The sequence below is a fragment of the Schistocerca serialis genome, chromosome 4 (genome assembly GCF_023864345.2).
Source record: "Schistocerca serialis cubense isolate TAMUIC-IGC-003099 chromosome 4, iqSchSeri2.2, whole genome shotgun sequence".
Classification (NCBI taxonomy): domain Eukaryota; kingdom Metazoa; phylum Arthropoda; class Insecta; order Orthoptera; family Acrididae; genus Schistocerca; species Schistocerca serialis.
The window spans coordinates 294,239,497-294,264,834 of record NC_064641.1 but is presented as its reverse complement, the minus strand read 5'-3'; the positions used below and the strand labels follow the sequence as shown (position 1 = coordinate 294,264,834).

The following is a 25,338-nucleotide window of genomic DNA, read 5'->3' as shown; positions in this document are numbered from 1 at the left end:
GTGACCTAAGATCTGAGTACAAGCGGTTGTGTGTTACAATGTAATGAGTGAAACAGTCTGTGCGCGTCCTTGGCCTGAGTTTATTTTAATGTCTCCAAGTTCTTAGTGTCCTTATGGAAACAATATAAGGGGGGCAATGACTGAGGTGGAAAGTGATATAAACATAAATAATAATAATAATAATAATAATATTATTCATTACCCCTCGTGGCAGTCTGCGTCCATCATTCTCTCATTCTCCACTATCTCTCTCACTTTTTCTCTCTTCCCATGATTGCTGTTGTGACCTATTGAGTATCATGTGCCTTCAATGAAGTTGTTAATTTCATTTTTTCTGACTTCTTCCATGGCTGTTGTATTGGAGGCAAGTTTCAGAAAAGAAAGAAGTGGTAATTTGGGAATAGCATTTGATAGGAATGTTGGTTGTAGTACGATGGTACTGATACGCGAAATTAGCTCATGCAGACAAGTCATGTTACATTGCTTGCCACTACAGGCAAATTCATGTATGGAGGGACAGCTATTGGTGCTGATCAGTGTGGTGGAGGTAGTGGGTATAGGCACCTTGTCTAAATTTTTGATGTATAACTACAATTATAAAATGGATATATTGTTACTCACCATATAAGAGAGTTGTTGAGTCACCCCATAAGCTGCACTAAATCTTCCCCACCCCTACTCTGCTATACCTGCCTTTCACCACCCCAGCTTCCTCCTTCCCCCACCACCCACAGACTGCCTCTCCCATCAGGCACAGCTGCTGTGAAGTTCGGCCTCAGATGCCAGACAAGGATTTGTGTGTGTGTGTGTGTGTGTGTGTGTGTGTGTGTGTGTGTGTGTGTTTTAATTGTCCTTACGCAAATGTGTCTCTTTTTTCTACTTTAAAAGAAGGCCTTTTGGCCCAAAGCTTAAATGTATAGCAGTCCTTTAGTTGTGCCTATCTGCGACTCACCGTCTCGTCTATATGGCGAGTAGCAATCTCTTGTTTCCATAATTTTCGTTATTCCATCTTGGATTTCCCATTTTTCCCTTTCAGTTCTTATTTTATATGATGAATTGTTGGGGCATTCTTAATAGAGGTAGAGGTGAAATTTTCCGTAACATTTAACAATTTTCTTTCCAGATTCTTATTTTGTGTTTGAATTGTGTTGTTTCAGGCAAGAGATTTGGAGCGAGGTGTAGAAATTGTCATTGCAACACCTGGACGCTTAATCGACTTCCTTGAAAGTGGGAAAACAAACCTAAAGAGGTGCACATATCTAGTTTTGGATGAAGCTGATAGAATGCTTGACATGGGATTTGAACCACAGATTCGCAAAATTGTTGAACAGATACGGGTAAGAATACGTAGTTACATTTGTAGAATTGCCACAGATAGCTGTAGCTTGCGACATACTGAAAAAGTTGAGAATTAAGTTTGTCTCCTTCACACGTTTTGGTGAAATAACACTTCATATATTGTGGAACATCAGTAGGTATGGACACTGTCATTGAGATTGTTAGATGGTTTGGAAGTCCTCTTTCTTCACAAATAAAAAGGTAACAGTGAAGTTATGAAAATAACTTCCCAAGCATTTACTGGAAATTAGTATGTGAAAACAGTATCAGAGCCAGAGAATGTATTGTAAATTGCATCTGTGGTCTAATGCAAGAACAATTAGTGTCGAAATAAAACAAAACTTATTTCAGTTTGTGAATGCTCTGGGAAATCTGGGGGAAAAACCAGATATATTTTAGATTCATGGGAATTTTTTCATTGTTTTATTTTTCAGTTAAATTTTTGTAATTTGTGTTCATAAAAACTGATACTTCAACAAAGAAATTTATTTTAACTTGCTATTTCAGGATAATACTGCAGCAATAAAACATAAAAGAAACAATAATACCAAAATAAAACTTTAGTTTCAAGAAAATGGGCTAGTTACAACAACAAATCACAGCGCGCATGCAAGTGTCTCTAGACAGTTAAATGTGTCAAAGGCCTTAGGGCAAAGACAAACAGCAAACTGTTTTTGATGAGCATGATGTCACATCTATATACAATTGTAGGTTTGCTGGAGCAGTTGCCAGTGTGCTCATCTGCATGTGCAGAGCTGAAGTCTCATACGGGCAGTCTTCTGCTTCTGGCTGCTTGAAGTGTGGCTGTTAGCTAGATTAGCAGTAGCAGCAAGCAGCGAGATGCTAACAGGAAAATTTTTCTGGCATGCCCAAGCTGCCACATTGCACGTTGTGCATGTGCAGAGCAGTCTAGTGGCGAGTAGTCTGCACGTGAGGCATGTTCACATTTCGTGATGTTGCTGTTTTGTCTTTGTTTATAGCTCTCGCATCAAATAAAACAGAATAGATATCAGAGACTGGGTGCTATCAAGTGAATTAAAATACATTGTCATAATTATAGAAGACTAAAATATATTATTAGTTTATTTTCTGACTTTATTTCCAAGTTATTAGCAATTGAGCATTAATTGACTTGGAGAACAATGAAGTTATTTTCGTCAGTTTGCTGAAGAAATTTGGCTTTCATTAACCTTTCCCACAGAGGCATTGAATATATTTAAAACAATGTTTCATTCCTCACTACTAGTTAATTTCAGTTGTTTGTAAAGTGCTTGTTTTAATCTTGACGGCATGTGTGGCATTATGCCATAATAAAGAACCAAAGATAAGATAATACAGCACTGGTACGCCAAGAAAATTGGCAATCCGAAAACCTCACTGAAAAATATTAATATTCAGTATTAGCCTGTCGGTATGAATCTGGAAATAAAACTGTGCACTTTAAGCCAAATTATGCATTTTAGTACAGTTTACGAAATTCTGATGTCCTTGGAGTTATCTCTGATGTCCTGTTTCTTTTACAACATAATGTAACATCTCTTAATGCTATACATGTATCAGCATATGTAAATGTTTACTTGAGGATAACTAAGCAGGAAAATTTGGTCAGTAATACTGAATAAAATATTTTGTTTCCAGTATATTGACAGCTTTAGCAGAATTTTGCAAGTCTGCCTTCCATGAAAAACAATGTTTTTCGATAACAAGGAATGTTCTAGCACTTGTCAGGTATCTCCTATAGGACTGACTTTATTTCTTAATTGTGTTGTTTACGTCTTAAATTTACAGAATGCCATTCCTTGCTAAATTATCGACTGACAACACATGATGTTTTATCATTGCAACTCCTCACATGGCTTCGTATTTATTCATGGAGTAGAACATGAACTGTAAAAACTTACTGTTTTTAGGTGTGGTGTACACAAACTACTGTTTAAATAAAATAAAATCTTTGTTAGTCACCACGTAGCAAAATATTGGGTACTTTGTGTTGCAGAGCCTAGCTTTGAAATAAATATTATGTCAAGGACTACTTTCTTATTTTGCATTCATTATCTGGATAGGATATAATAAAACAATTGCCATAAGTACCATAACTCCATATTTCCCCTCTGAACAACATGTCACAGTGCTGAACATGTCACAGTGCTGAACATGTCACAGTGCTGAACATGTCACAGTGCTGAACATGTCACAGTGCTGAACATGTCACAGTGCTGAACATGTCACAGTGCTGAACATGTCACAGTGCTGAACATGTCACAGTGCTGAACATGTCACAGTGCTGAACATGTCACAGTGCTGAACATGTCACAGTGCTGAACATGTCACAGTGCTGAACATGTCACAGTGCTGAACATGTCACAGTGCTGAACATGTCACAGTGCTGAACATGTCACAGTGCTGAACATGTCACAGTGCTGAACATGTCACAGTGCTGAACATGTCACAGTGCTGAACATGTCACAGTGCTGAACATGTCACAGTGCTGAACATGTCACAGTGCTGAACATGTCACAGTGCTGAACATGTCACAGTGCTGAACATGGAACATGTCACAGTGCTGAACATGGAACATGTCACAGTGCTGAACATGGAACATGTCACAGTGCTGAACATGGAACATGTCACAGTGCTGAACATGGAACATGTCACAGTGCTGAACATGGAACATGTCACAGTGCTGAACATGGAGCATGTCACAGTGCTGAACATGGAGCATGTCACAGTGCTGAACATGGAACATGTCACAGTGCTGAACATGGAACATGTCACAGTGCTGAACATGTCCACGTATTGTTTGTATTTTAAGTTATCTCATTGTGATTTTTAGCTCGGAGTAGTCTATGAACCCCTGACTTGTTAAATATTCTTCTTATTTGTAGAGTAATGTAATTTTCTAAAAATCAGGTCTTTGCAACTTAGATCTTTTAAGGCTTTTATTGAGTGTTTAAATATGACACATTAGGTAAGTATCTTCTTTCAGGAGACCTTCTGTGTAACAGATAACAAGTTTCCTTTTTTTCCCCCCACACACACACATATATACATTATTGATATAAACTTCCAAGTCATTTGTATTACTTGACAGCATGTCTAGGAAGAAGACTCTTTGCTGCCTTCAAATAGGTTTTGGGAAAGTGTTGTGAAGTGGTTTGAGAAGTGTTAATTTCAAAGTAAATTTATTTTTACGCAAGATGAATTATGTGATTTGTGAGAATGGGTGATTATTTCTTAGATCATGAAGCATATGACTCTCATTCAAGACTTAATACTTTGAGGACCGGCCACTTATGCCCTTATTTAATGTATATTAATTTAAGCCATCAGCTTTTCCTGTTTGTGTGTTTGCACCGCTTAATAGTGATGTTGCAATTGGCTGACCACATCATGTGTCCTATGCTCTGAATATCTGCTGTCATTGGTTGGTGAGATCATGTGATGTGATCTATAATCGCACAGCACAATCTAGACTTCAGCAGATGCTCTGCTGTATTTGGTGGAATTCTTATATACTTCCTTGATAAGAAAATATGCAGTGTACATGTTGTCACTTGTCAAAATACCTTTCCAAAATGCATTATTTTTTTTGTGGGGTTTGTTTTAAATTGATGGGAAGCTCTAAGACAGTGTATAAAACCTTTACTGTTCAAAGGCTTAGTAGTATTTACAGCTCCAAGGGAAAAAGTGTATTTTCACCTGGGAAATGCATGTTTTTAACCAAGAAACCTGGGGATTTTTTTTCTTGTTTGTGTATATTCCCTGTATTTGTGGGAATCAAGCATTGAAATTTAGAGATGTTCAAATGCTATTAATACTTCGGTCTGCAATTTCATATTTCCCACTAATAAATTTGATCACAAATGCTATTATTTGTGCTATTAAAAGTTCTTGAGCAGTTTTCTTAAGACCTTCAGACATTGGTTGTTTTTGTACTGAAATAGTTTCAGTATCTTTTAGACATTGGTTATTTGTATGACAGTTGTTACAAAGTATGCACTTTTTTAGAAAGCGGGTTTCAGAGCTGATATTTGTTTAATTGCTGATATTTTATCAGCAATAATGCTAGTATTGGCTTTGAAACTCTGCATTGTAGAAATGCCTTATTTTGTAATTAATAAATGTATCTACCCTCATCCATAATAAAAAAGTCAAACTATTATATGGATTTGCCAGTTTGTGTATCAAGGTGTTCTTAGTGCTTGTACTTTTACTGATAATTTTTTCGTGCCATTAAAGACTCATTTGCATTGTCCATCAAACCAAAGAGCATTGTTATCACTGTGAAAGGGCAAGCCTCTTCAGCAAATTTCACTGATGGAAGCTTCTTGGGTTATATTCAGAATAACTGACATCGTGAAGCAACATTTCACAACTTTTGTAATCAATTCAACTATGCATCTATTCTCCAGCAGTAACATCATTTGGATCATTGAGTACCTCTGGGAGGGCATGATTGACATTGGAATTAAGTGGCCATCTAGCTGTTGCCAATCTGGTGCAACATGTCCACATTACCCATGCAAACACTGCTGTTGAAGGCGTTCTTGCCAAATTTTTGCTTATGAAGGATCCTATGCGATACAGAAATGAGAAGTTGTCGTCCCTGATGTTAACAATTGTTTACCATTATTTCCACTGCTTCCTGGATTGTTATTTTGGGACAGTAATGATCTGAACAAATTAAATTTGTGTATTAAAGCAGATCAACTGAAATAGCACACGAAATATACACTCTCATGTACCATTAACACTAAGCATTTAACAAATACAGAACACAAATGAAGATAGCAAGAACTTGGGACTAGTGTGCAAGAATAGTGCTAGTTGATATCTGTATTCATAAGGAAATTCTCACATTATAACTTTTTAGAAAAATGCAAAAGAAAAAAAAACAAAGAGAATTAATCTACCATTGATGCCAAACAAGAGTGCCTCTAGTGGCTGGTGCACAAACTCTTGACGGCTTTGAAATGTGGACAAACAGTAGTCTACACTCTTTGTGGCTACGTCAGCTGCATAGCGGGAACAACAGTGTCGTTCAAAAACCTTGCGGAAGAGTGCACTCAATGTCCAGAGCGTGTTCTTCATTTGGGTAATGTCTGCTTTGGATAGTTGTACCTGAGACTAAGGTTGGTTGTTGCGGCCCAAGTTTAGGTGGCAGTTGTGGAAACACAGGTTTCACTCTGTCAGTTAAGGCTATATGGGTCTAAAGCATATGAAAGGGACAGACAGCAGCACCAGCAGTATGGACTACACACGACCAGTATTCTGCTGCTGACTTGTACAGTCTCTTACCGAAGCTTGTGATTTGTCCACATGAAATACCTTTGGGAGAAGAGTATTATGAACAGTCTCGTAGATTGTCTTACAGGAATCTGCAACTGAGTCTGGAGATTACTAAAACATTACTTAGCTGATAACTGAAGATGATTTCCTTTGAGTTATTTTTGTTCACAAACAGTGTGTTTTATACACCTGTATTGTAATGAGGTGGACGTACATGTCTTCTTTGCGACATTGTGTTTTTTGATGGCATATTTTTATTTTTAGTTGATTATGTTTAATTAGTCTACATATGGTTGAACCTCCTTATCTTGGCAGAACCCTGTTGTTTACAAGTAGCAGGCTGTTTATGCTGATGGGAGGTAAAGTAAATCTGAGAGAACTTTGATCATCCAGTGTCTGTTTTGTCTAGATTCTGAGATCTCTGTTCTCAACATAATGAGTGACATTTAAGTAAGTTTTTCCCTTGGTTCAGTATCTTAAAAGCATGTAGATTGAAGAAAAGTTACGAAACTCCCTTAGTGCTCTCAGTTTGTGTTACTGATATTGGTGGTAGGACGGGCAGCTTTGAACTGCTACTCAAGAGCTTTTTATGGGGGAGGGGGCAGGCTTGTGTTAATTAATCAGGATGGTGACACCTGGAAAATAGAAATTCTCAAGGAAATTGATTTTACTGTCAGGGAATTCTGAGACACTAAGAGACTTTAACTGTTAATTATACGAGGAAATGTACTGTCGTATTAAATGTTACGTAGATTCTGCTTTGGATGTAGTGCTGTGGAGTCAAATAAGGAAAGGTTGAGAAGTGTGAGGCATGTTGCTTGATCGCAGAACCCGTTGGTGGTTCCTCTCTCACTAGTGCCAGCCGGTGTGGCTGAGCGGTTCTACGTGCTTAATTCTGGAACCGCGGGACCGCTACAGTCGCAGGTTCGAATCCTGCCTCAGGCATGGATGTGTGTGATGTCCTTAGGTTAGTTAGGTTTAAGTAGTTCTAAGTTCTAGGGGACTGATGACCTCAAATGTTAAGTCCCATAGTGCTCAGAGCCATTTGAACCATTTTTTTCTCTCACTGGCTAGAGTTGAGACTAAACAAATAGAAACACAAGAGAAATGTGCCCTGTTAACTCAGTAAGCTGTCTTCAGTTGAAGCTTTGTGCGAGTGCAGTATACGCAAACAAAGATAAGATAGAAATGCTGTGGAGAATGTCAGGTAATAGAACATTAATTGCAGTAGTGTCATATTTAGAATACTGATACATGTATTAAAATTCTGTAGTGCTTTTTAATAATAAATTGTGTACGGGAGAGGCAGTCTATAATTAAAAACCTATCATATGCTGTAGACTGTTAAGTGAAATACCAGTTTGTGTCTATGGCTCCCTGGGTACTTGCACTGCGTACTAATAAGTGAGTCAGTTTTGTTTTACATTTTTAATATCATGTAAAGACTCACTGCCCTTCATTTCTTCATAACAAATAGTTACAAACAAGACCATTATGTTGGTAAGTATCCCCCCTGGTACTAAACAGAATTTGCTTGATGCATTTCTTATTTTGCTTCTGGTTAGTGGTTTATTTGAGATGGTCAAGGTGAAGGGGTCACCCTGGATATTTCGAAAACTGCCCACTGTACTCTGCAGAGGTTTGTATTCCTTCACAAGATCTACTCTGCAGTTACCTGACATTCCAGGTATACATAACAGGATCTTTGCCACGTCATCTTTAATAGGGTTCATCATACTGTTGAAATAGTAACTTACTGCTGTGAACACACACTTGTATCTTTTGCTGTAAGAGGTGGCAGCCTAGTTCAAAGGTGCAGTCCAATACATTTCATTGTTTCCTTCACTTCTGTCTGAAGTACTTGAGGTTTTTTCAACAGTCTGCTAGTTTAATCATTAAACATTCCTTTTCCATGATAAAGAATGCATCTTCAAACGGTTTTCTTGGAATAGATATAAAAATTTTATCTGCCAGTGTTATGAACATTATTTGATAAGCAGTAAAAAAGCAAGAAAAAAATGTTTGTTTTGTAAACAAGTCACCTTAATTCTCAAACAACGGAAATTTCAGGAGAGAATACTACAATATTATGAAAATGATAGTTGCTACTCACCATAAACAGGGTGTATATGATCCGGGAAAAACCCGGGAATTTTTTCATCCGGGAAAAACCCGGGAATTTTTTCATCCGGGAAAAACTCGGGAATTTTTTAGATTTCCAGGAATTTCATTGTTTAGCTAAATTTTTGTGATTTTTGACTGGTAAGAACCAATACTCTAACGAAGGATATTACTGTATCCCACTATTGCAGAATAATACTACAGCAACAAAACATGAACGAGAAAAAAAAACTAAAATGCAACTTAAGTTGCAAAGGAAATGCGCCGTATAGAACAACAAAACACAGTGCTCATACAAGTGTCAGCCAGCAGCAAAGTGTGTCAAAGGCTTTAGGCTGGACTCTGAGCACTATGGGATTTAACATCTGGGGTCATCGGTCCCCTAGAACTTAAGCCTAACTAAACTAAGGACATCACACACATCCATGTCCAAGGCAGGATTCGAACCTGCGACCGTAGCTGTCACACGGTTCCAGACTGTAGAGCCTAGAACCGGTCGGCCACCTCGGCCGGCCAAAGGCTTTAGGAAGACTATGCAATGCTTCAAACAACAAATTGCCTCGGATGACCGTGACGTGACAACTGTTCAAATTAGATTCATTTGAGCAGTGGCGGGCGGGCTCTTGCGCATGCGCAGTTGAGTCGCGTATGAGTAGTACCTTCTTTTGTAGTACCTTCTTTTGCTTTTGGTTACAGAAGTATGGCTGGGCGCCACTACTTAATATTGCCTCTGGTTTGGAAATATAGTAAATCTGGCGCCGATCCCCAGAACAGTCTGAGTTGTAGTGGGAAGGTGGATTGTCTCCACGTGACCTGTGTTTACGTTCAGTGATTCTGTTGTTTCCTCTTAGTTTATTGCTCTCACGTTAAATTATAACAAACGGATTTTTGCGGCCGGCAGTTATCAAATGAATCAAAATACGTTCGCATAATTACGGAAGGCTAAAATAAGTTATTAGTTTTAGATTTTATTTCCACCTTCCTGACTGTCAAACATTAATCGCCTTGCAGAACAGTGAAGTTATTTTCGTCGGTTTGCTAAAGAGATTTGGCTTTCATTAATCTTTTCTGTTTTATTTGAAACGAAGTGTTTAATTTCACACTATTGACTAATTTCAACTGTTCGCTGCATTTCAAGTGCACGTATGGCATTATGCCATAATAAAGAAGAAAACATAATAGAGTACTGGTACTCCAAGAAAATTTATATACGATTCTGGACATATGAATGTGCATTTTAAGCCGAATTATGCATTTTAGCATGGTTCACGAAATTCGGATACTCTGGAAGTATCCTCTGATGTCTTGTTTCTTTTATGACATAATGTAAGATCTTTTAATGTTTCACACGTACGCACATATGGGCTTCCTGCGTTATTGTAGCTGCGTAAGCGCGGTGACGCCTATTATGTGGAGCTCTCCCCCAACTGCTGAAACGAACCTATTTCTAACAGGTCGCAGGAAAATACTGCAAATGGTGGTTTGAAAAGCGTTACATTCAAACCCAATTTCCTATTACGCAAGATGAACTATTTGCGAGAATGTACGATGAATTACTTAAATCACAAAACGTTTGACTTTCATTTAAAAATAAGCTCTTTGAGGACGATCATTCAGAAGAATTTTGAGCCCACAACATCAAACATTTAAGTCGTTATTAAAAATTTTACTGGCACATTTATGTGATGTATCTTAAAGTGTAACGCGCGCAAAAAAGATCATCATATGTAGAAGCTTAGCTTCTCTTCCAGCTTGTTAATCTTAGAGACCAATATTATATGTGAATTCTGTGTATATTAATTTAAACCATTAACTTTTCTCATTTGTGTGTTCGCGCTACTTACAAGTGATCTTTCTATTGGCTTACTACATCAAGTGTCCGTGCTGTCATCTGCTGGTGAGATCACGTGACAATGTTCTATGACTGGCTTACAAAAGCGCCTCACAATCTCGATTTCAATGCTTCGGAAAGTGACATGCGGTGTTTGGTGGAATTCAGATTTATACCTTCGTAATATGGAAATATGCAGCGTACATGTTGCTGCACATCAAGGGTCTTTCAAAACGTCGGTATATAAAAACGTAAACATTCAAAGAATTGATGAGTTTTACAGTGCCGAGGAAGAGTATACTGTCACTTAACACCGAAAAAGTGTATTTTTAACCGGGAAATACAGGAATTTTTTTTCCTTGTCTACATATACACCCTGCATATAGCAGAGATGCTGAGCTGCTTACAGGCACAACAAAGGGACTGGCAGAAAGTTAGCTATTGGCCAACAACGAAGGCCTTTGTCAAAAATAGACCACACACACACACACACACACACACACACACACACACACACACACACACACACACAAAAAACCGCAGTGTGTGGCCTTAATTCTAGACAGCCTCCTTTCAGGGATATATACTTGATCCAGTGACCCTCCAGGTTTTTCATCCCATTGAAAAAATAGTTTCTTTCTAACACTGCAAAATGCTTGTTTACTGCAACTATCACTTAATTTGATGACAATTTCTTCCCAGGAACCAAAGTTTAAAGTTAGGGGAGAGGAAGAGGTCACCCGGAAGTAAGCCTGGTGAAAAGGGGTCGCACACAGCTTCTTCGCAGCCAATTATCCGTGTAGGATATTATGCACTTGTGCAGTTGAGATGCTGACAATCCCAGCAATGTCATGAATTTTCATTCTGCAGTCTTTCATTAAGACGACATGGGTTTTTCTATAGTCAAATTTTTGGTGACTTCTATTGGACGGCTGGAGCATGCCCCCCCCCCCCCCCCCACCCCCTCCCGCTTGTCTGACCGTTTAAATTCATTAATAAAGAAATAAATGGTCTTCAGCTCAGTTGGGTGTCAACAATGAACTGGTGCTGTACATTGTTGAAATTCTTTATACGATCATTGGAATAATCGAGCTTATCAACCATGAAATCACAACAAAAATGTTCCATTCTTTAGTTGAAAGTTACCAGACTTATGAAACCACCCTTGTACTTCTCAAAACTTTTGCGCAACAAATCATAGAAAGAACACCACATTTTGGAGATACCTTTATTTCTGCGCTTAAGCTAAAATGCATATTTTCATAAGATATAAATGCAAATTAAAAAAAAAGCCAAATATGGCACTTCTGCTTTAAGAACATAAATTTATTTTTATGATTTTGTGAAATGTGTAGTGACTACCTGATATGTAATGTAGTCCTAGTGATGAAACAATGTGCCAAAATGTTGTCTTACGTTTTTGAAAAAGCTAAAGTGTTGTATGTGGTGGTTTTGTATTTATACTTTTTGTAGTGTAGAGATATGCACTTTAATTAGTGTATAGCACTAAACATCACTCAAAATGTGAAATTTTTTGTATGATGTGTTGTACAAAAGGATCAGGAAATTTGACTTCGGTGGATGGAGCTTTTACTGGCTGACAACTTATCAGTTACCAGTATTAGTAAGTGGCTGTCTTAATATTTATAAGACTTTTACCTGGGTTACGATGAAAATGCCAATTTTTCTGATTTTTGTAAAAACCACTGTTTTGTTGTTTATTGTTTATGCCTAAATTTCCTGTTACTAATAAGTAGAAGATTGCCAACACAAAAATGCTATACGTGACCATTGAGGCTAGTAAAGTAAAACTTGCTCTTACACATCACAAAAAATAGGTTCAGAAATTTGGAACCTCAAACCGAAAAATTTGGAAATCTGAGCAATATTATTATGAAAATTGCCACACTCAATAATCCAATTGCGATAAATGCCCATGTGATGCTTGAATGAACATTCATTTGAAATTTGTCAATTTAGTTAAATGGAAAGCAGGTATGACAACGTTATTATAAAAAATTGATAAATGTATTTAAAGTTCAATTTATTGCATTAATTAATGTTTATAATTGCAGCCTGATAGACAAACATTGATGTGGTCAGCAACATGGCCAAAAGATGTCAGAAATCTAGCAGAAGAATTTCTCAAAGACTACACGCAGATTAATGTTGGCTCACTCCAGTTATCAGCAAATCATAACATTCTTCAGATAATCGATGTCTGCCAAGAGTATGAAAAGGAGCAGAAGTACGTATATATAAATTTTTGTTTCTGGACTAAGTTAAATGTTCCGAATAAAGGATATCTAGTACCTAATCTTGAGAAATGGAGGTGTCATCTCTTAAACTTAAAAATGCAACAGAGTAGAGTTTAAAATTTATGAAATTCTTAATCTCTTTTAGGAGCATCCTTTCATGTGCGTAGCAGTGTTTTCACGAAGCTTTTGATTTTTGCTGTATACTATTATCATTATTGTCCCCTGTAGTACTAAGGAGGGATGGAGATAGATAGATACACATACTGTAAACAATGGAAATTAGGAAACCATTAAAAAGGGAGGATGGGAGTGTCAGCTCTTGCAATGATGGCTGGTGTCAAAGCCTTTGTATTGGTGGCTGGTGTCAAAATGTAACCTTGTTGTTGTTGTGGACTTCAGTCCTGAGACTGGTTTGATGCAGCTGTCCATGCTACTCAATCCTGTGTAAGCTTCATCATCTCCCAGTACTTACTGCAACCTACATCCTTCTGAATCTGCTTAGTGTATTCATCTCTTGGTCTCTCTGTACGATTTTTACCCTCCACGCTGCCCTCCAATGCTAAATTTGTGATCCCTTGATGCCTCAGAACATGTTCTACCAACCGGTCCCTTCTTCTTGTCAAGTTGTGCCACAAACTCCTCTTCTCCCCAATTCTATTCAATACCTCCTCATTAGTTATGTGATATACCCATCTAATCTTCAGCATTCTTCTGTAGCACCACATTTCGAAAGCTTCTATTCTCTTCTTGTCCAAATTATTTATCGTCAACGTTTTACTTCCATACAGGGCTACACTCCATACAAATACTTTCAGAAACGACTTCCGGACACTTAAATCTATACTCGATGGTAACAAATTTCTCTTCTTCACAAATGCTTTCCTTCCCATTGCCAGTGTACATTTTATATCCTCTCTACTTCGACCATCATCAGTTATTTTGCTCCCCAAATAGCAAAACTCCTTTACTACTTTAAGTGTCTCATTTCCTAATCTAATTCCCTGAGCATCACCCGACTTAATTCGACTACATTCCATTATCCTCGTTTTGCTTCTGTTAATGTTCATCTTATACCCTCCTTTCAAGACACTGTCCATTCTGTTCAGCTGCTCTTCGAAGTCCTTTGCTGTCCGTAACAGAATTACAATGTCATCGGCGAACCTCAACGTAGGGTCAGTATTGCCTCACGTGTTCCAACATTTCTGCGGAATCCAAACTTATCTTTGTCGAGGTTGGCTTCTACCAGTTTTTCCATTCGTCTGTAAAGATTTCGCATTAGTATTTTGCAGGTGTGACTTATAAAACTGATAGTTCAGTAATTTTCACATCTGTCAACACCTGCTTTCTTTGAGATTCGAATTATTCTATTCTTCTTGAAGTGTGAGGGTATTTAGCCTGTCTCGTACATCTTGCTCACCAGATGGTAGAGTTTTGTCAGGACTGGCTCTCCCAAGGCCGTCAGTAGTTCCAATGGAATGTTGTCTGCTCCCGGGGCCTTGTTTTGACTCGGGTCTTTCAGTGCTCTGTCAAACTCTTCACGCAGTATTGGATCTCCCATTTCATCTTCATCTACCTCCTCTCCTATTTCCATACTATTGTCCTCAAGTACATCGCCCTTGTGTAGACCCTCTATATACTCCTTCCACCTTTCTGCTTTCCCTTCTTTGCTTAGAACTGGGTTTACATCTGAGCTCTTGATATTCATACAAGTAGCTCTCCTTTCTCCAAAGGTCTCTTTAATTTTCCTGTAGGCAGTATCTATCTTACCCCTAGTGAGATAAGCCTCTACATCCTTACATTTGTCCTCTAGCCATCCCTGCTTAGCCATTTTGCACTTCCTGTCGATCTCATTTTTGAGACGTTTGTATTCCTTTTACCTGCTTCATTTACTGCATTTTTATATTTTATCCTTTCATCAATTAAATTCAGTATTTCTTCTGTTACCCAAGGATTTCTACTAGCCCTTGTCTTTTTACCTACTTGATTCTCTGCTGCCTTCACTACTTCATCCCTCAAAGCTACCCATTCTTTTTCTACTGTATTTCTTTCCCCCATTCCTGTCAATTGTTCCCTTATGCTCTCCCTGAAACTCTGTACAACCTCTGGTTCTTTCAGTTTATCCAGGTCCCATCTCCTTAAATTCCCACCTTTTTGCAGTTTCTTCAGTTTTAATCTACAGTTCATAACCAATAGATTGTGGTCAGAGTCCACATCTGCCCCTGGAAATGTCTAACAATTTAAAACCTGGTTCCTAAATCTGTCTTAAGATTATGTAATCTATCTGATACCTTCTAGTATCTCCAGGATTCTTCCATGTATACAACCTTCTTTTATGATTCTTGAACCAAGTGTTAGCTATGATTAAGTTGAGCTCTGTGCAAAATTCCATCAGATGGCTTCCACTTTCATTTCTCTCCTCCAATCCATATTCACCCACTGTGTTTCCTTCTCTCCCTTTTCCTACTCTCGAATTCCAGTCACCCATGACTATTAAATTTTCGTCTTCCTTCACTACCTGAATAATTTCTTTTATCTCATCATACATTTCATAAATTTCTTCATCATTTGCAGAGCTAGTTGGCATATAAACTTGTACTACTGTAGTAGGCATGGGCTTCGTGTCTCTCTTGGCCGCAATAATGTGTTCACTATGCTGTTGGTAGTAGCTTACCTGCACTCCTATTTTTTTTGTTCATTATTAAACCTACTCCTGCATTACCCCCATTTGATTTTGTGTTTATAACCCTGTATTCACCCGACCAAAAGTCTTGTTCCTCCTGCCACCGAACTTCACTAATTCCCGCTATATCTAACTTCAACCTATCCATTTCCCTTTTTAAATTTTCTAACCTACCTGCCCGATTAAAGGATCTGACATTTCACACTCCGATCCGTAGAACGCCAGTTTTCTTTCTCCTGATAACAACATCCTCTTGAGTAGTCCCCACCCGGAGATCTGAATGGGGGACTATTTTACCTCCAGAATATTTTACCCAAGAGGACGCCGTCATCATTAACCATACAGTGCAGCTGCATGCCCTCGGGAAAAATTACGGCTGTAGTTTCCCCTTGCTTTCAGCCGTTAGCAGTACCAGCACAGCAAGGCCGTTTTGGTCAGTCAATCGTCCAGACTGTTGCCCTTGCAACTACTGAAAAGGCTGCTGCCCCTCTTCAGGAACCACACGTTCGTCTGGCCTCTCAACAGATACCCCTCCGCTGTGGTTGCACCTATGGTACGGCCATCTGTATCGCTGAGGCACACAAGCCTCCCCACCATGGTTCATGTGGGTAGGAAACCTTACGTTGCTGATTTTGTAATGAGCACTCTGTTACTCTTACTGCTAAGGAAATAAAGTTGAACAGCAACAAAAATGTTTAAATGTTATTCTATTACCGAATGAGTTACAATGAACGAGGAGGATAGCATAGATCCGTTTTGGATGAGTCTGTTTCGTCTGTCAGGCATCAGGTTCCCAGCAACACCTGACATTTATTTTGATAGCAGTGTTAGATGATGGAACACTCTGTATTGCTAAAATAGATTGCTGGAGAATGAAACATACTACCATTCCACATCCATCACTCAAAAAGGATCCTAGTTGTTAAATCATTCTTGTTAAATATGAATCACCCTCGTGGGTGACTTCAACGTGCTCCACTGTCCAGGTACAGTGAAGAGATGCTTCATTATTTTGACTCGTTGATGAGGTTGATTTCCTGTAGGCAGCCCAAAATTAAATATTTAGGTATTGCATAAAAGAGAAAGGTATGCCAGTCACAGAAGTTTTTTGTGGTTTACCTCGAATTGATAGTCACAAATTTTATGCACTGTATGTCCCTTTCTTGCTATTCATGCAGTTGGCTTGTTTTATTACTTCTGTGGCCACTGTCTTTGTGCTACAGCAATGAGATAGGGGCTACAGTTCTTTGAGGACTCGTATTAGCATATGACCATTTTAAAGTTAAGCAACAGTGCCATTGACATTAACATTGGTGTTTTGAAATAAAGATTCTATAGTGGAACCTTGTGTAGGCAGCATCATTCACTTTAGAATCTCACTCACAGTGTGAAACACTCCTCTTTAAGTGAAACAGGTTATCCTGTACAAATTAATGTAAAATATGGTGATGCAGAAAAAGTACTAAGTTTTATCTTACTCTGCAACTCTTAAGCTCTTTGGTGGTCATTTCTTGACTGTGATCTTCCGCAAACTCCTCAATATTGTTTGTATCCAGTTCTAATCTTGTGCTTTTGGCCAAAGACACAATCTCATTGACTACAGGCTCCACAGGTACTGACTAAAATAAACACCTCAGTCACATTCGACAAAGCACTGCGGCCAAAACCTCTTCCAGACAGAAGGGAGAGTTCTCTTTGTAACCCCTTCCCATGCCTTTTCTATCATTTTGTCGTAGGCAATGATGTTGAATTGATATTTCCAAAACTGTGAGAATGAGATTGGTAGCTTCAGTCAATTCAAAGCAATACTCAATGAGTGGTTTAGTGTCGAGTTTCTTAAAATTAGAAATAATCTGGTGGCGCATAGGCTGGATTAATGGAGTGGTGTTGGGAGGCAGAAATTGGATCTTGATGAATTGAAACTCTTTAAGGAGTTTGTCTTGTAGGCCTGGAGAATTGGACGGAGTGTCGTCCATAAAAAGCAAGACCTGGAGTGTCAGATTCATTCAAGCAAGTATTTTTTCACTGAAGGACCAAACACTTCATTGATCCACAGAAAAAAGATCATGTGTCACCCAAGCCTTGTTGTTAGAACCCCCCGCCGCCCCCCCCCCCCCCCCCCCCCCCCCCAATATCACATTTTACCTGCTCTTCTGGACTTCACACTTCTTGAAGGCTCGTGGGGTTTCCGAATGCAAACAGCGGTTTAATTTTCAAATCACCTCTTACATTGGCACAGAATAGTAGTGTGAGGCGGTCTTTCATTGGTCTGTGATGGGGCAATGCGGTCTCCTCCGCTGTTATAACGGTGCATTTTGGCATCTTTTTTCAGGATAGACCCATCTTGTCACAATTAAAAACCTCTTCCGGCAGGTAATAGGCAGAATCTAAGAGCACTTTGAAGTTGCTGATAAAATTCTCTGCTGCCTTTGTGTTGGAGGTGGCTGGTTTGCTGCACCTCACAATGCTATGGATGCTGATATTTCTCTTAAACTTCTTGAACAATCAGCGACTTCTTCGGCTGCTAATGACACTTTTGTTGTCTTGAGGTTAGCAAAAATTGTCACATTCTCATAAACGTTGTTCTTGTTAATAGTGTCTCCTTGCAGTTGCTTTTCATTTATTGATATAGTGAACAATCTTTCGATGTCATCCAGAATTCGAAACTGTTGTTTACTCTTGTCACTTCCTTGGAAGGAAGCATCTTTCTACTTAATCTTGTCCTTGTTCTTGAGGATAGTGCAAATATTTGATGTAGACCAATTGTATGTTCGTGCTAAATCAGCAACACTCAGATAATGTTCGTGTTTATCAATGATTCTACATTTCATTTCGAAGGTAATTTTCTTTCTCTTATGGTTGTCTCTTGTGGCTGTATTTTCGGGGACATCTCTACGAAGGTTATTAAAATTTGCACACAAAAAAACACTGTGTGATCACAAGTTTAGATAAGTGTGTGCTCAAAACTGCACTAAGATGGTAGCAGAAAGAGCACTCGACCAAAACTGAAAGACAAAGTTCATATGCTGCTGCCAACAGTGGAAGGTGTTGATGTTGTTGAATGTTTTCCCGCTGCATGCAAAGGGCTGGTGTTGTGACACTAATTAATCATTCGTTGTGTGAAACATCAGTCGTTAAACAAGTCATTTTTTTATCATTGTGGGAGGTGCACGTTAAGCAAGGTACCACTGTATTTGCATTTTCTAGGCACACAGTTAACTGAAAATCTAGACCTACATTAATTTGAAGAAACTTACCTTTGTGTAATGGGAACCAGCATTGCAGTCACTTACTTTGCTTCTCTCTGTGTCTGGAGGGTTCTTGCATTGGTGTTGTAATTTTGATATTCCTCCCTGACTCCTTTCTCCGTAAATATTTCCGCCATATGATCATACTGCCTAATCAGACTGTGGTATTTTACAAAGGTGCCTAAATAATTAAGGCAATTAGCTCTGGTGGGGTACCCTGTACAAATTAAATTACATATCTGTATAATGTAAATGGATAGATAGAAAAATCTACTCACCAAGTGGCAAGGGAAAAAACACACACACACACACACACACACACACACACACACGTGCGCGGGTTTAAATTTTACAAACTTTCGGGAGCCTGTGGCTCCTCCTTATGGCAGAAGAGTTGAAGGGATGAAGGAAAAGTATTGGAGAGGTTTAGGAAAAGGGGTACAGTTCAGAAAAGTCACCCAGAACCCCGGGTCAGGGGAGACATACTGGACGGGATGAAAAGTAAAGGCTGAGTGTTGGGGACTGCACCGTTGTTAAATTACATGTCTAGATAGAAATGGTAATTGAATACGTAGTGAAAGAAGTAAAGATAACTTGTCAGAGATTAGTGCTGCAGGGTCATTGGTAGGTGCACAGATAAAATTGAGAACATTGTTAGCTATCTTACTGATGTAATAGTTGTATTAGCGATGCAGTATAGGTACCAATATCCCAGTTTTACGCATGTGTAACACAAATGTTAAAGACTTAAGTCGTCTGTGAAATTATTTGTGTGGACTGTAGCCTTGGGCAGAACTAAACAGGCACTAGAAGTGGCTCAGAGAAGAAGAGAATAAAAGCTTTCTGAAAAGTTGTGTCTGAGAACAGTAGTGACAATTAGATGAGTAGGCAACTAATGAAGAGGCATTGAATCTAGTAGAGGGGAATACATCTTTATGGCAGAACTTGACTAAACTTACATGGACACATCCTGAAGCACTGAGTAGTAGTAAATGTGGTGATAGAGGGATGTCAGTAGTGAGCAGGTTCAAATGGATGTAGGCTGCTGTAGAGATTTGCATGGGGCAGACAAACATGGAGAGCCACATTATGACCTTTAGCTGTATGCTGTGTAAGACCTTTACTGAGTTATTTACACTGATTCGCTGGTTTTGAAGTATGACTCCCAAACTTAAGACTGTAAATCTTTCAAAACCCTTAACAACTCATTGGTGTGAGTGCTCTTTGACATAGAGGACAAATTTAGTTTTCTCAATGATCCCAAATTCTTGAGTCAACTGGTTCAACACCTGTGTTGTTAATGACTCAGCTATAAATTTACAAGGTGGATTGTTGTTATAACATTATAATTCTAGTTATCATCATCTTCTTCTTCTTTTTCTTCTTACGTAAACATGCTATTTATCCACGTTAAAGTTCATTGAATAGAAATGGTATTTCTTGATAGCTACAGAGAATCCCTTACATTGCGGTGGTTGTAAAATGATATGACTGTCTATGTACTTTCCATATAAAAGGCAGTGTAATTCATTTGTATACTGCTAAAGGGGTCTTCTTCAGTGATTTGGAAAATATTTCATGGATGCCCATTGTAGCATTACTCCTTTTGCAGAAGTCTGTCAATCACCAGTATAGAGCATTGGCAGTGTCAGCTTAATGCAGCTCTGCAATTATGATTATTGAAAGGTAGCTTTCATTATAATCTCATCATTGTTAGCATGTAAATATTTTTTCTCAGTTTTTAGGCTCTACGGCATTTTTGCGAGTGTTAATGAATTTCACAAGTTCTGTGATTTTTCTCTGGTGAGGTGAAATTATAATAATTACCAAACATCTGTTACAATGTTTTTTGCTAGTCCTTTAATGTTATATTAAGTTATTGAAAAGGTTAGACTATCTTACAGGATAAATAAATGGTCACATAAGGAGTTGGACAATCATTTTATTGATAGTAATCCAGTTAATATTTTGCAGGTTAAGCACGCTATTAAAAGAAATAATGGCTGAGAAAGAGAATAAAAGCATAGTGTTCATAGAAACAAAGAGGCGCGTTGATGAAATTACGAGAAAAATGCGACGTGATGGGTAAGTAGTGACAGAAGTGACTTGCACAGAATTTTGAAATGCTCGCTTTGGTTAATTTTGAACAGATTCCAGATACTTCATTACTAGTTCATTAAGTGTAAGTGCAATCTCTCAAATCATTTTTGGAATGAGAAAGGGAGGAGTTACCAATTTTAGATAATGGAATTTAAATTGTATTAATTTTGTAAGCCTTAAATTTTTTGATACAGACTGGAACTTCGGGGAGGTGTCGAGAGTTTTTCCTTCTACAAAGAAATTCCTTCACATTTTCTTCAGATTTTCTCAGCTATACCCTAATTTCTGTCATTGTTTTATCCAGACATGGTTTGTCATGCTTTATGAAGACTATCAATTTCTGCTGTACCATAGTTGTAAAGAAGCCATGGATACAAGTGCCTTATTCAATCTGAAAAGTAAATTCAGTTTTTTATTAGTGCTGGAAGTAGTGTGTGGGTAACATTTGCTTCTCAGGCTTGTTCTGTAGCTTAGCTTTGAGTTGGAATAGAGGAAAGGTAACACTGCTTCTCCTTATCTTCATTAGCCCTCTAAAAAAAGGCACTGCCATTGAAATCGTCTTCTTCCCCTTGAAACCTGGCTGTTTTCAGCAATGATATAATTCAGAAAAATTGATGAAAAACTCATAAACAGTTTTTATTTCTATTTTCATGAAGGTTTGGCAGACCTCACAAAAATAAAATAATAAAGGCAAATCAGATTTGAAGCACATTGTTAGAGAACTTACTTCTGGGAACCACTAACCTACAGAAATTAACACTTTTGGGGGTTTTTCTTTTGTTCTCTGATAGTATTATTTTGTGTGTGATGGTGCTTAGACACACTCTCTCTAGCAAACACAAGAATTGATGCAGTAGCTCAAATTTGAAATTTTTGAAGGTCCACTAACATTTTCTGGGCTTGAAAAATATTTAGATCATCATCCACACAAAAAGTACCCTTCAATTGTTGTGAAAATCTTCCATTGACCTGTCACCGGGTGGCTGTAATTTTGGGCTGCATTATAAAATATATATATATCCTTCATACTATAGTGATGTTTGTTGATTGAAACCACATGATGTTGCAGTGTGCAGTGGACACCCACTTTCACATGTATTACATTGTTTTTATAGTCTGTTGTTCGGTGCGATTTTTCTTTCACTTAATTTTTCACATGGTGTTTGTTACAGTGTTAACTTTTGTTGCTTCACAGCAAGAATGTATGATATATAGATTGGATCAGCATATTTTGTTGCCTCAAAGATTTAAAAAAGTTCATCTTTTGAAATTTATGGTAATGGATGTTGCATTAATGTTAATTTTGTGGTTGAGATTTACTATTACAGTGGACTTATTACAGGTGGCCAGCATCTTGCATCCATGGAGACAAATCTCAACCAGAGAGAGACTGGGTTCTTCAAGGTTGGTTTTAGAAAACTTGTTAAATTGTTATTTTGTAATACATGAGCATTATATGTTTTTAGCGTGCACTTGACCTCCGCAAAGGGTCTCTATCTCTCCTTAACACAACTTGAATTTAACAGCAAATAAAGACAGCGATAACAGCAACTAAAGAAAGCAGTGAGAATTTCCTGCCATTGGTGGTGTTTTTGGTATTAAGACCAATGTCTCACTTAAATCCTTGTAATACCAAGGTTGTAATGCGTTGGTGTGCAAAATTTTGCACTGTCAACTGCTAATTGATCAGTTTCCAGTAGCATTGGCAATGTTTTGTGCACTGATTGGGGCAGTATTTTGCTGAAATTGGTTACAGATTTAAAATTGCTTCTAATTAGTTGCTTGGTTTTAAATATCATGATCGTACGTGGATAAATGTCTGGAACATTTTACCATTAGATTATTAATAAATTCATTGTGTATTGTGACAGGTGGACCTAAGACCTGACTATACATTGATAGTGTTGCCTCCTTCCTTGACATAACTGTCCTTAACACGCATTGAATTGTACAGGAGGTATAGATATATATGGGCACTAAACCTTCAGTGTTCAGATTAGAGTTTGATTCCATCCTCGAAGTGCCCGACGGGACCCTTAGAGATATTGTTGCTAACTTACAAGCATACCAGTTGGCATTTCCAAGGCAATTATGATTTCAGACTTCAGTAGTTGCTCATGGTTTGAAAATTAACATGAGCTTAAATCCATAAATAGAGAATAATTCCATTACACTTTGCATCTAGCTAAAGATAATCTCCATTGGTCCTAATGAGCTTATCTTTTTTTCACCATGGAAATATTTTTTTATTGTTTTCCGGGGCTGGGATGCTGAATGCCTCCTGTGAGTTTTCTGTCATGTCTACTACAAAGCCGAACAACAAATACTTATTTGGTCACTTTTCATCCTAATTAATAGAAAAAAGGTTGAACATAATTCACTTTGTGATTAACATTTTTTGGGAAAAAACTGCCACATTGATTCAGAGCCTTATCATGATCGGGCAATCAGTTCTTCAATATTAATCATGTAAGCTGTGTGTTTTTATGTACAGTTTGAGCTCTCACTCTTTTTCTAGTAAAAGTATCACATAACCAAAATTAGTGTTTCGCCACCCACTCCCCTCAACCTACAGAATAACCTTGAGCATTCATCTCTCAACCTAGCACTCTGAGTCTGCGAAAGGCAAGTCCATGCACCCATCCACTACCCCCTACTGCAGTCCAGATACTAGCATTCTCTACCCAGGGCAAAGTGCGAAAGTGGTAGTGTTACATAACAGCTATCCTACAATTACTGTACACCATTCCATATGGACATGACAAGTAATCCACTGTCTACTCACTTGGATTGCTACTGCAAAAGTGAGGCAAACTCCAAACCTGACCATCCGCTTTCCAGAAATTCTGCACACTACTACGCTAACGACTTCAACAGCTGAATCAGTATGTGGGCCATTTGGATACTCATTTCCATATCAAGTTTTTCTCAACTACACCGGTGGGAATTCTCTCCCCAGCAGACCCTGTGCAGTTGCAATCCCCTTGCCCCAAACCTCCGCTAAGCAGTTTCCCATTACCTCACCTTATTTTTTCCTACTCTCCTCTGTCTACACCTCTCTCTCTCTCTCTCTCTCTCTCTCTCTCTCTCTCTCTCTCTCTCTCTCTCTCTCGTCTCTGTCTCTTAAATGCTCTACCCACAGAATTAATTTTGTTTTGTTGTGCAGCCACTGAATCATCTGTTGTGAAAGACCTGCCTCATTGCCATGTGTGTCCTTCCCTAACTGAGTGAGGTGACGCAGTGGTTAGCACACTGGACTCACTTTCAGGAGGAAGATTGTTCAAGCCCATGTCCAGCCATCCAGATTTAGGTTTTCCATTATTTCCCTAAATTGCTTCAGACAAATGTCAGGGTGGTTCCCCTTTGGAAGGGCCTGGCAGACTTCCCAGTTCTTCCCTAGTCTGATGGGACCAATGACCTTGCTGTTTTGTCCCCTCCCCCAAATCAACTAACGAACTTTCTCAACCCCCACCCCACCTCCATCAGCCTTGGGCAACTGCTTTCAGTAATTGGTGTTTGTCTGGGTCTGTCTGTTAATGTGTGTATTTTCAGTAGCAAAAGAACAAGAGCTCAAAAGCTAATGTGAATACTGTTCTATGTTGTGTGTTTCTATGCCCCACCCATGAGTCCACTATAGGTAGATTGGTTGACTTTCCCTTCTGTTAAGTATTGTTTCATCCAGACATTTCCATTTTTAAAAGTAGTTACGATGCTACTGACTTGTTTTACTTCGTTTGGTTTGGTTAGGTTATTGAAGCAGGTTTCCAGTGATTTTGTTTGTTGGTTACTGGTCAGTGGGAAGTTTCTGCCACTGATTTCTGAAACACAAAACAAAACTGGATGCTGACTTGTTCTGTCATGCGTGCAGACTACAGTTATGAACTCGTGGAAAAAATTTGCAAAAGAAATTACTATCCCACCTAGTCGAAGCTTCAACACAGATGGTGTTGGATAAAGTTATTACGACTCTGTAGGTATTAACAAGTTGCAGGAGAACCAGTCAGTACCTGCAGTAAATGCATTCATGTTGTGTTGTCACATACTCCCACACTGCCCTTTCCAGCTTGTTGCTGCCGCTTGCATTTGCTTACTTCAGTGTTGGAGTGAGGTGAAGATACGATGGCTAACATGTTAAGGCCTTATTACACATACTTAATATTTCCTCCTTTTTTCATTTAGCTTCGTGTCATTAACAAGTAATGAATTAAACACAAGGTATAGTAATAAGGGGAACTTATGCCTTCAGTGTTAAAACATGACTACATCCTCTTAAAGCATGACAGTATGCCTATGTGACTCTCCAGGAAAAGTTCACAAAGTAAAAAAGAAAAAAGTTCTCACTTTATTGTGTGTTCTGATGGTACTGAAAATGACAGCTGGCTTTAGTGTGAACTATAAGCTTTCACTTATAAAACAAGATTTTTCCATTCTACCTATAGTGCTCAATTACGGCGAATGCAACTTTAACAGACA

The 25,338-nt window shown here is 38.4% G+C and overlaps 1 protein-coding gene across 4 annotated transcripts in view; it reads left to right on the top strand.

The window, feature by feature from the left end:
* LOC126473923 (uncharacterized) overlaps nt 1-25,338 on the top strand; it is a 67,821-nt gene that overhangs the window by 23,855 nt on the left and 18,628 nt on the right. For all 4 annotated transcript variants that reach the window (XR_007586537.1, XM_050101281.1, XM_050101282.1 and 1 more), the window contains exons 6-9: nt 1,158-1,337; nt 12,655-12,827; nt 20,740-20,850; nt 22,208-22,269. Coding sequence is in view for 3 of the 4 variants with exons in the window: in XM_050101281.1 (XP_049957238.1) it covers nt 1,158-1,337; nt 12,655-12,827; nt 20,740-20,850; nt 22,208-22,269 (526 nt within the window). In the remaining variant the exon portion in view is untranslated. The remainder of the gene's footprint in view (nt 1-1,157; nt 1,338-12,654; nt 12,828-20,739; nt 20,851-22,207; nt 22,270-25,338) is intronic.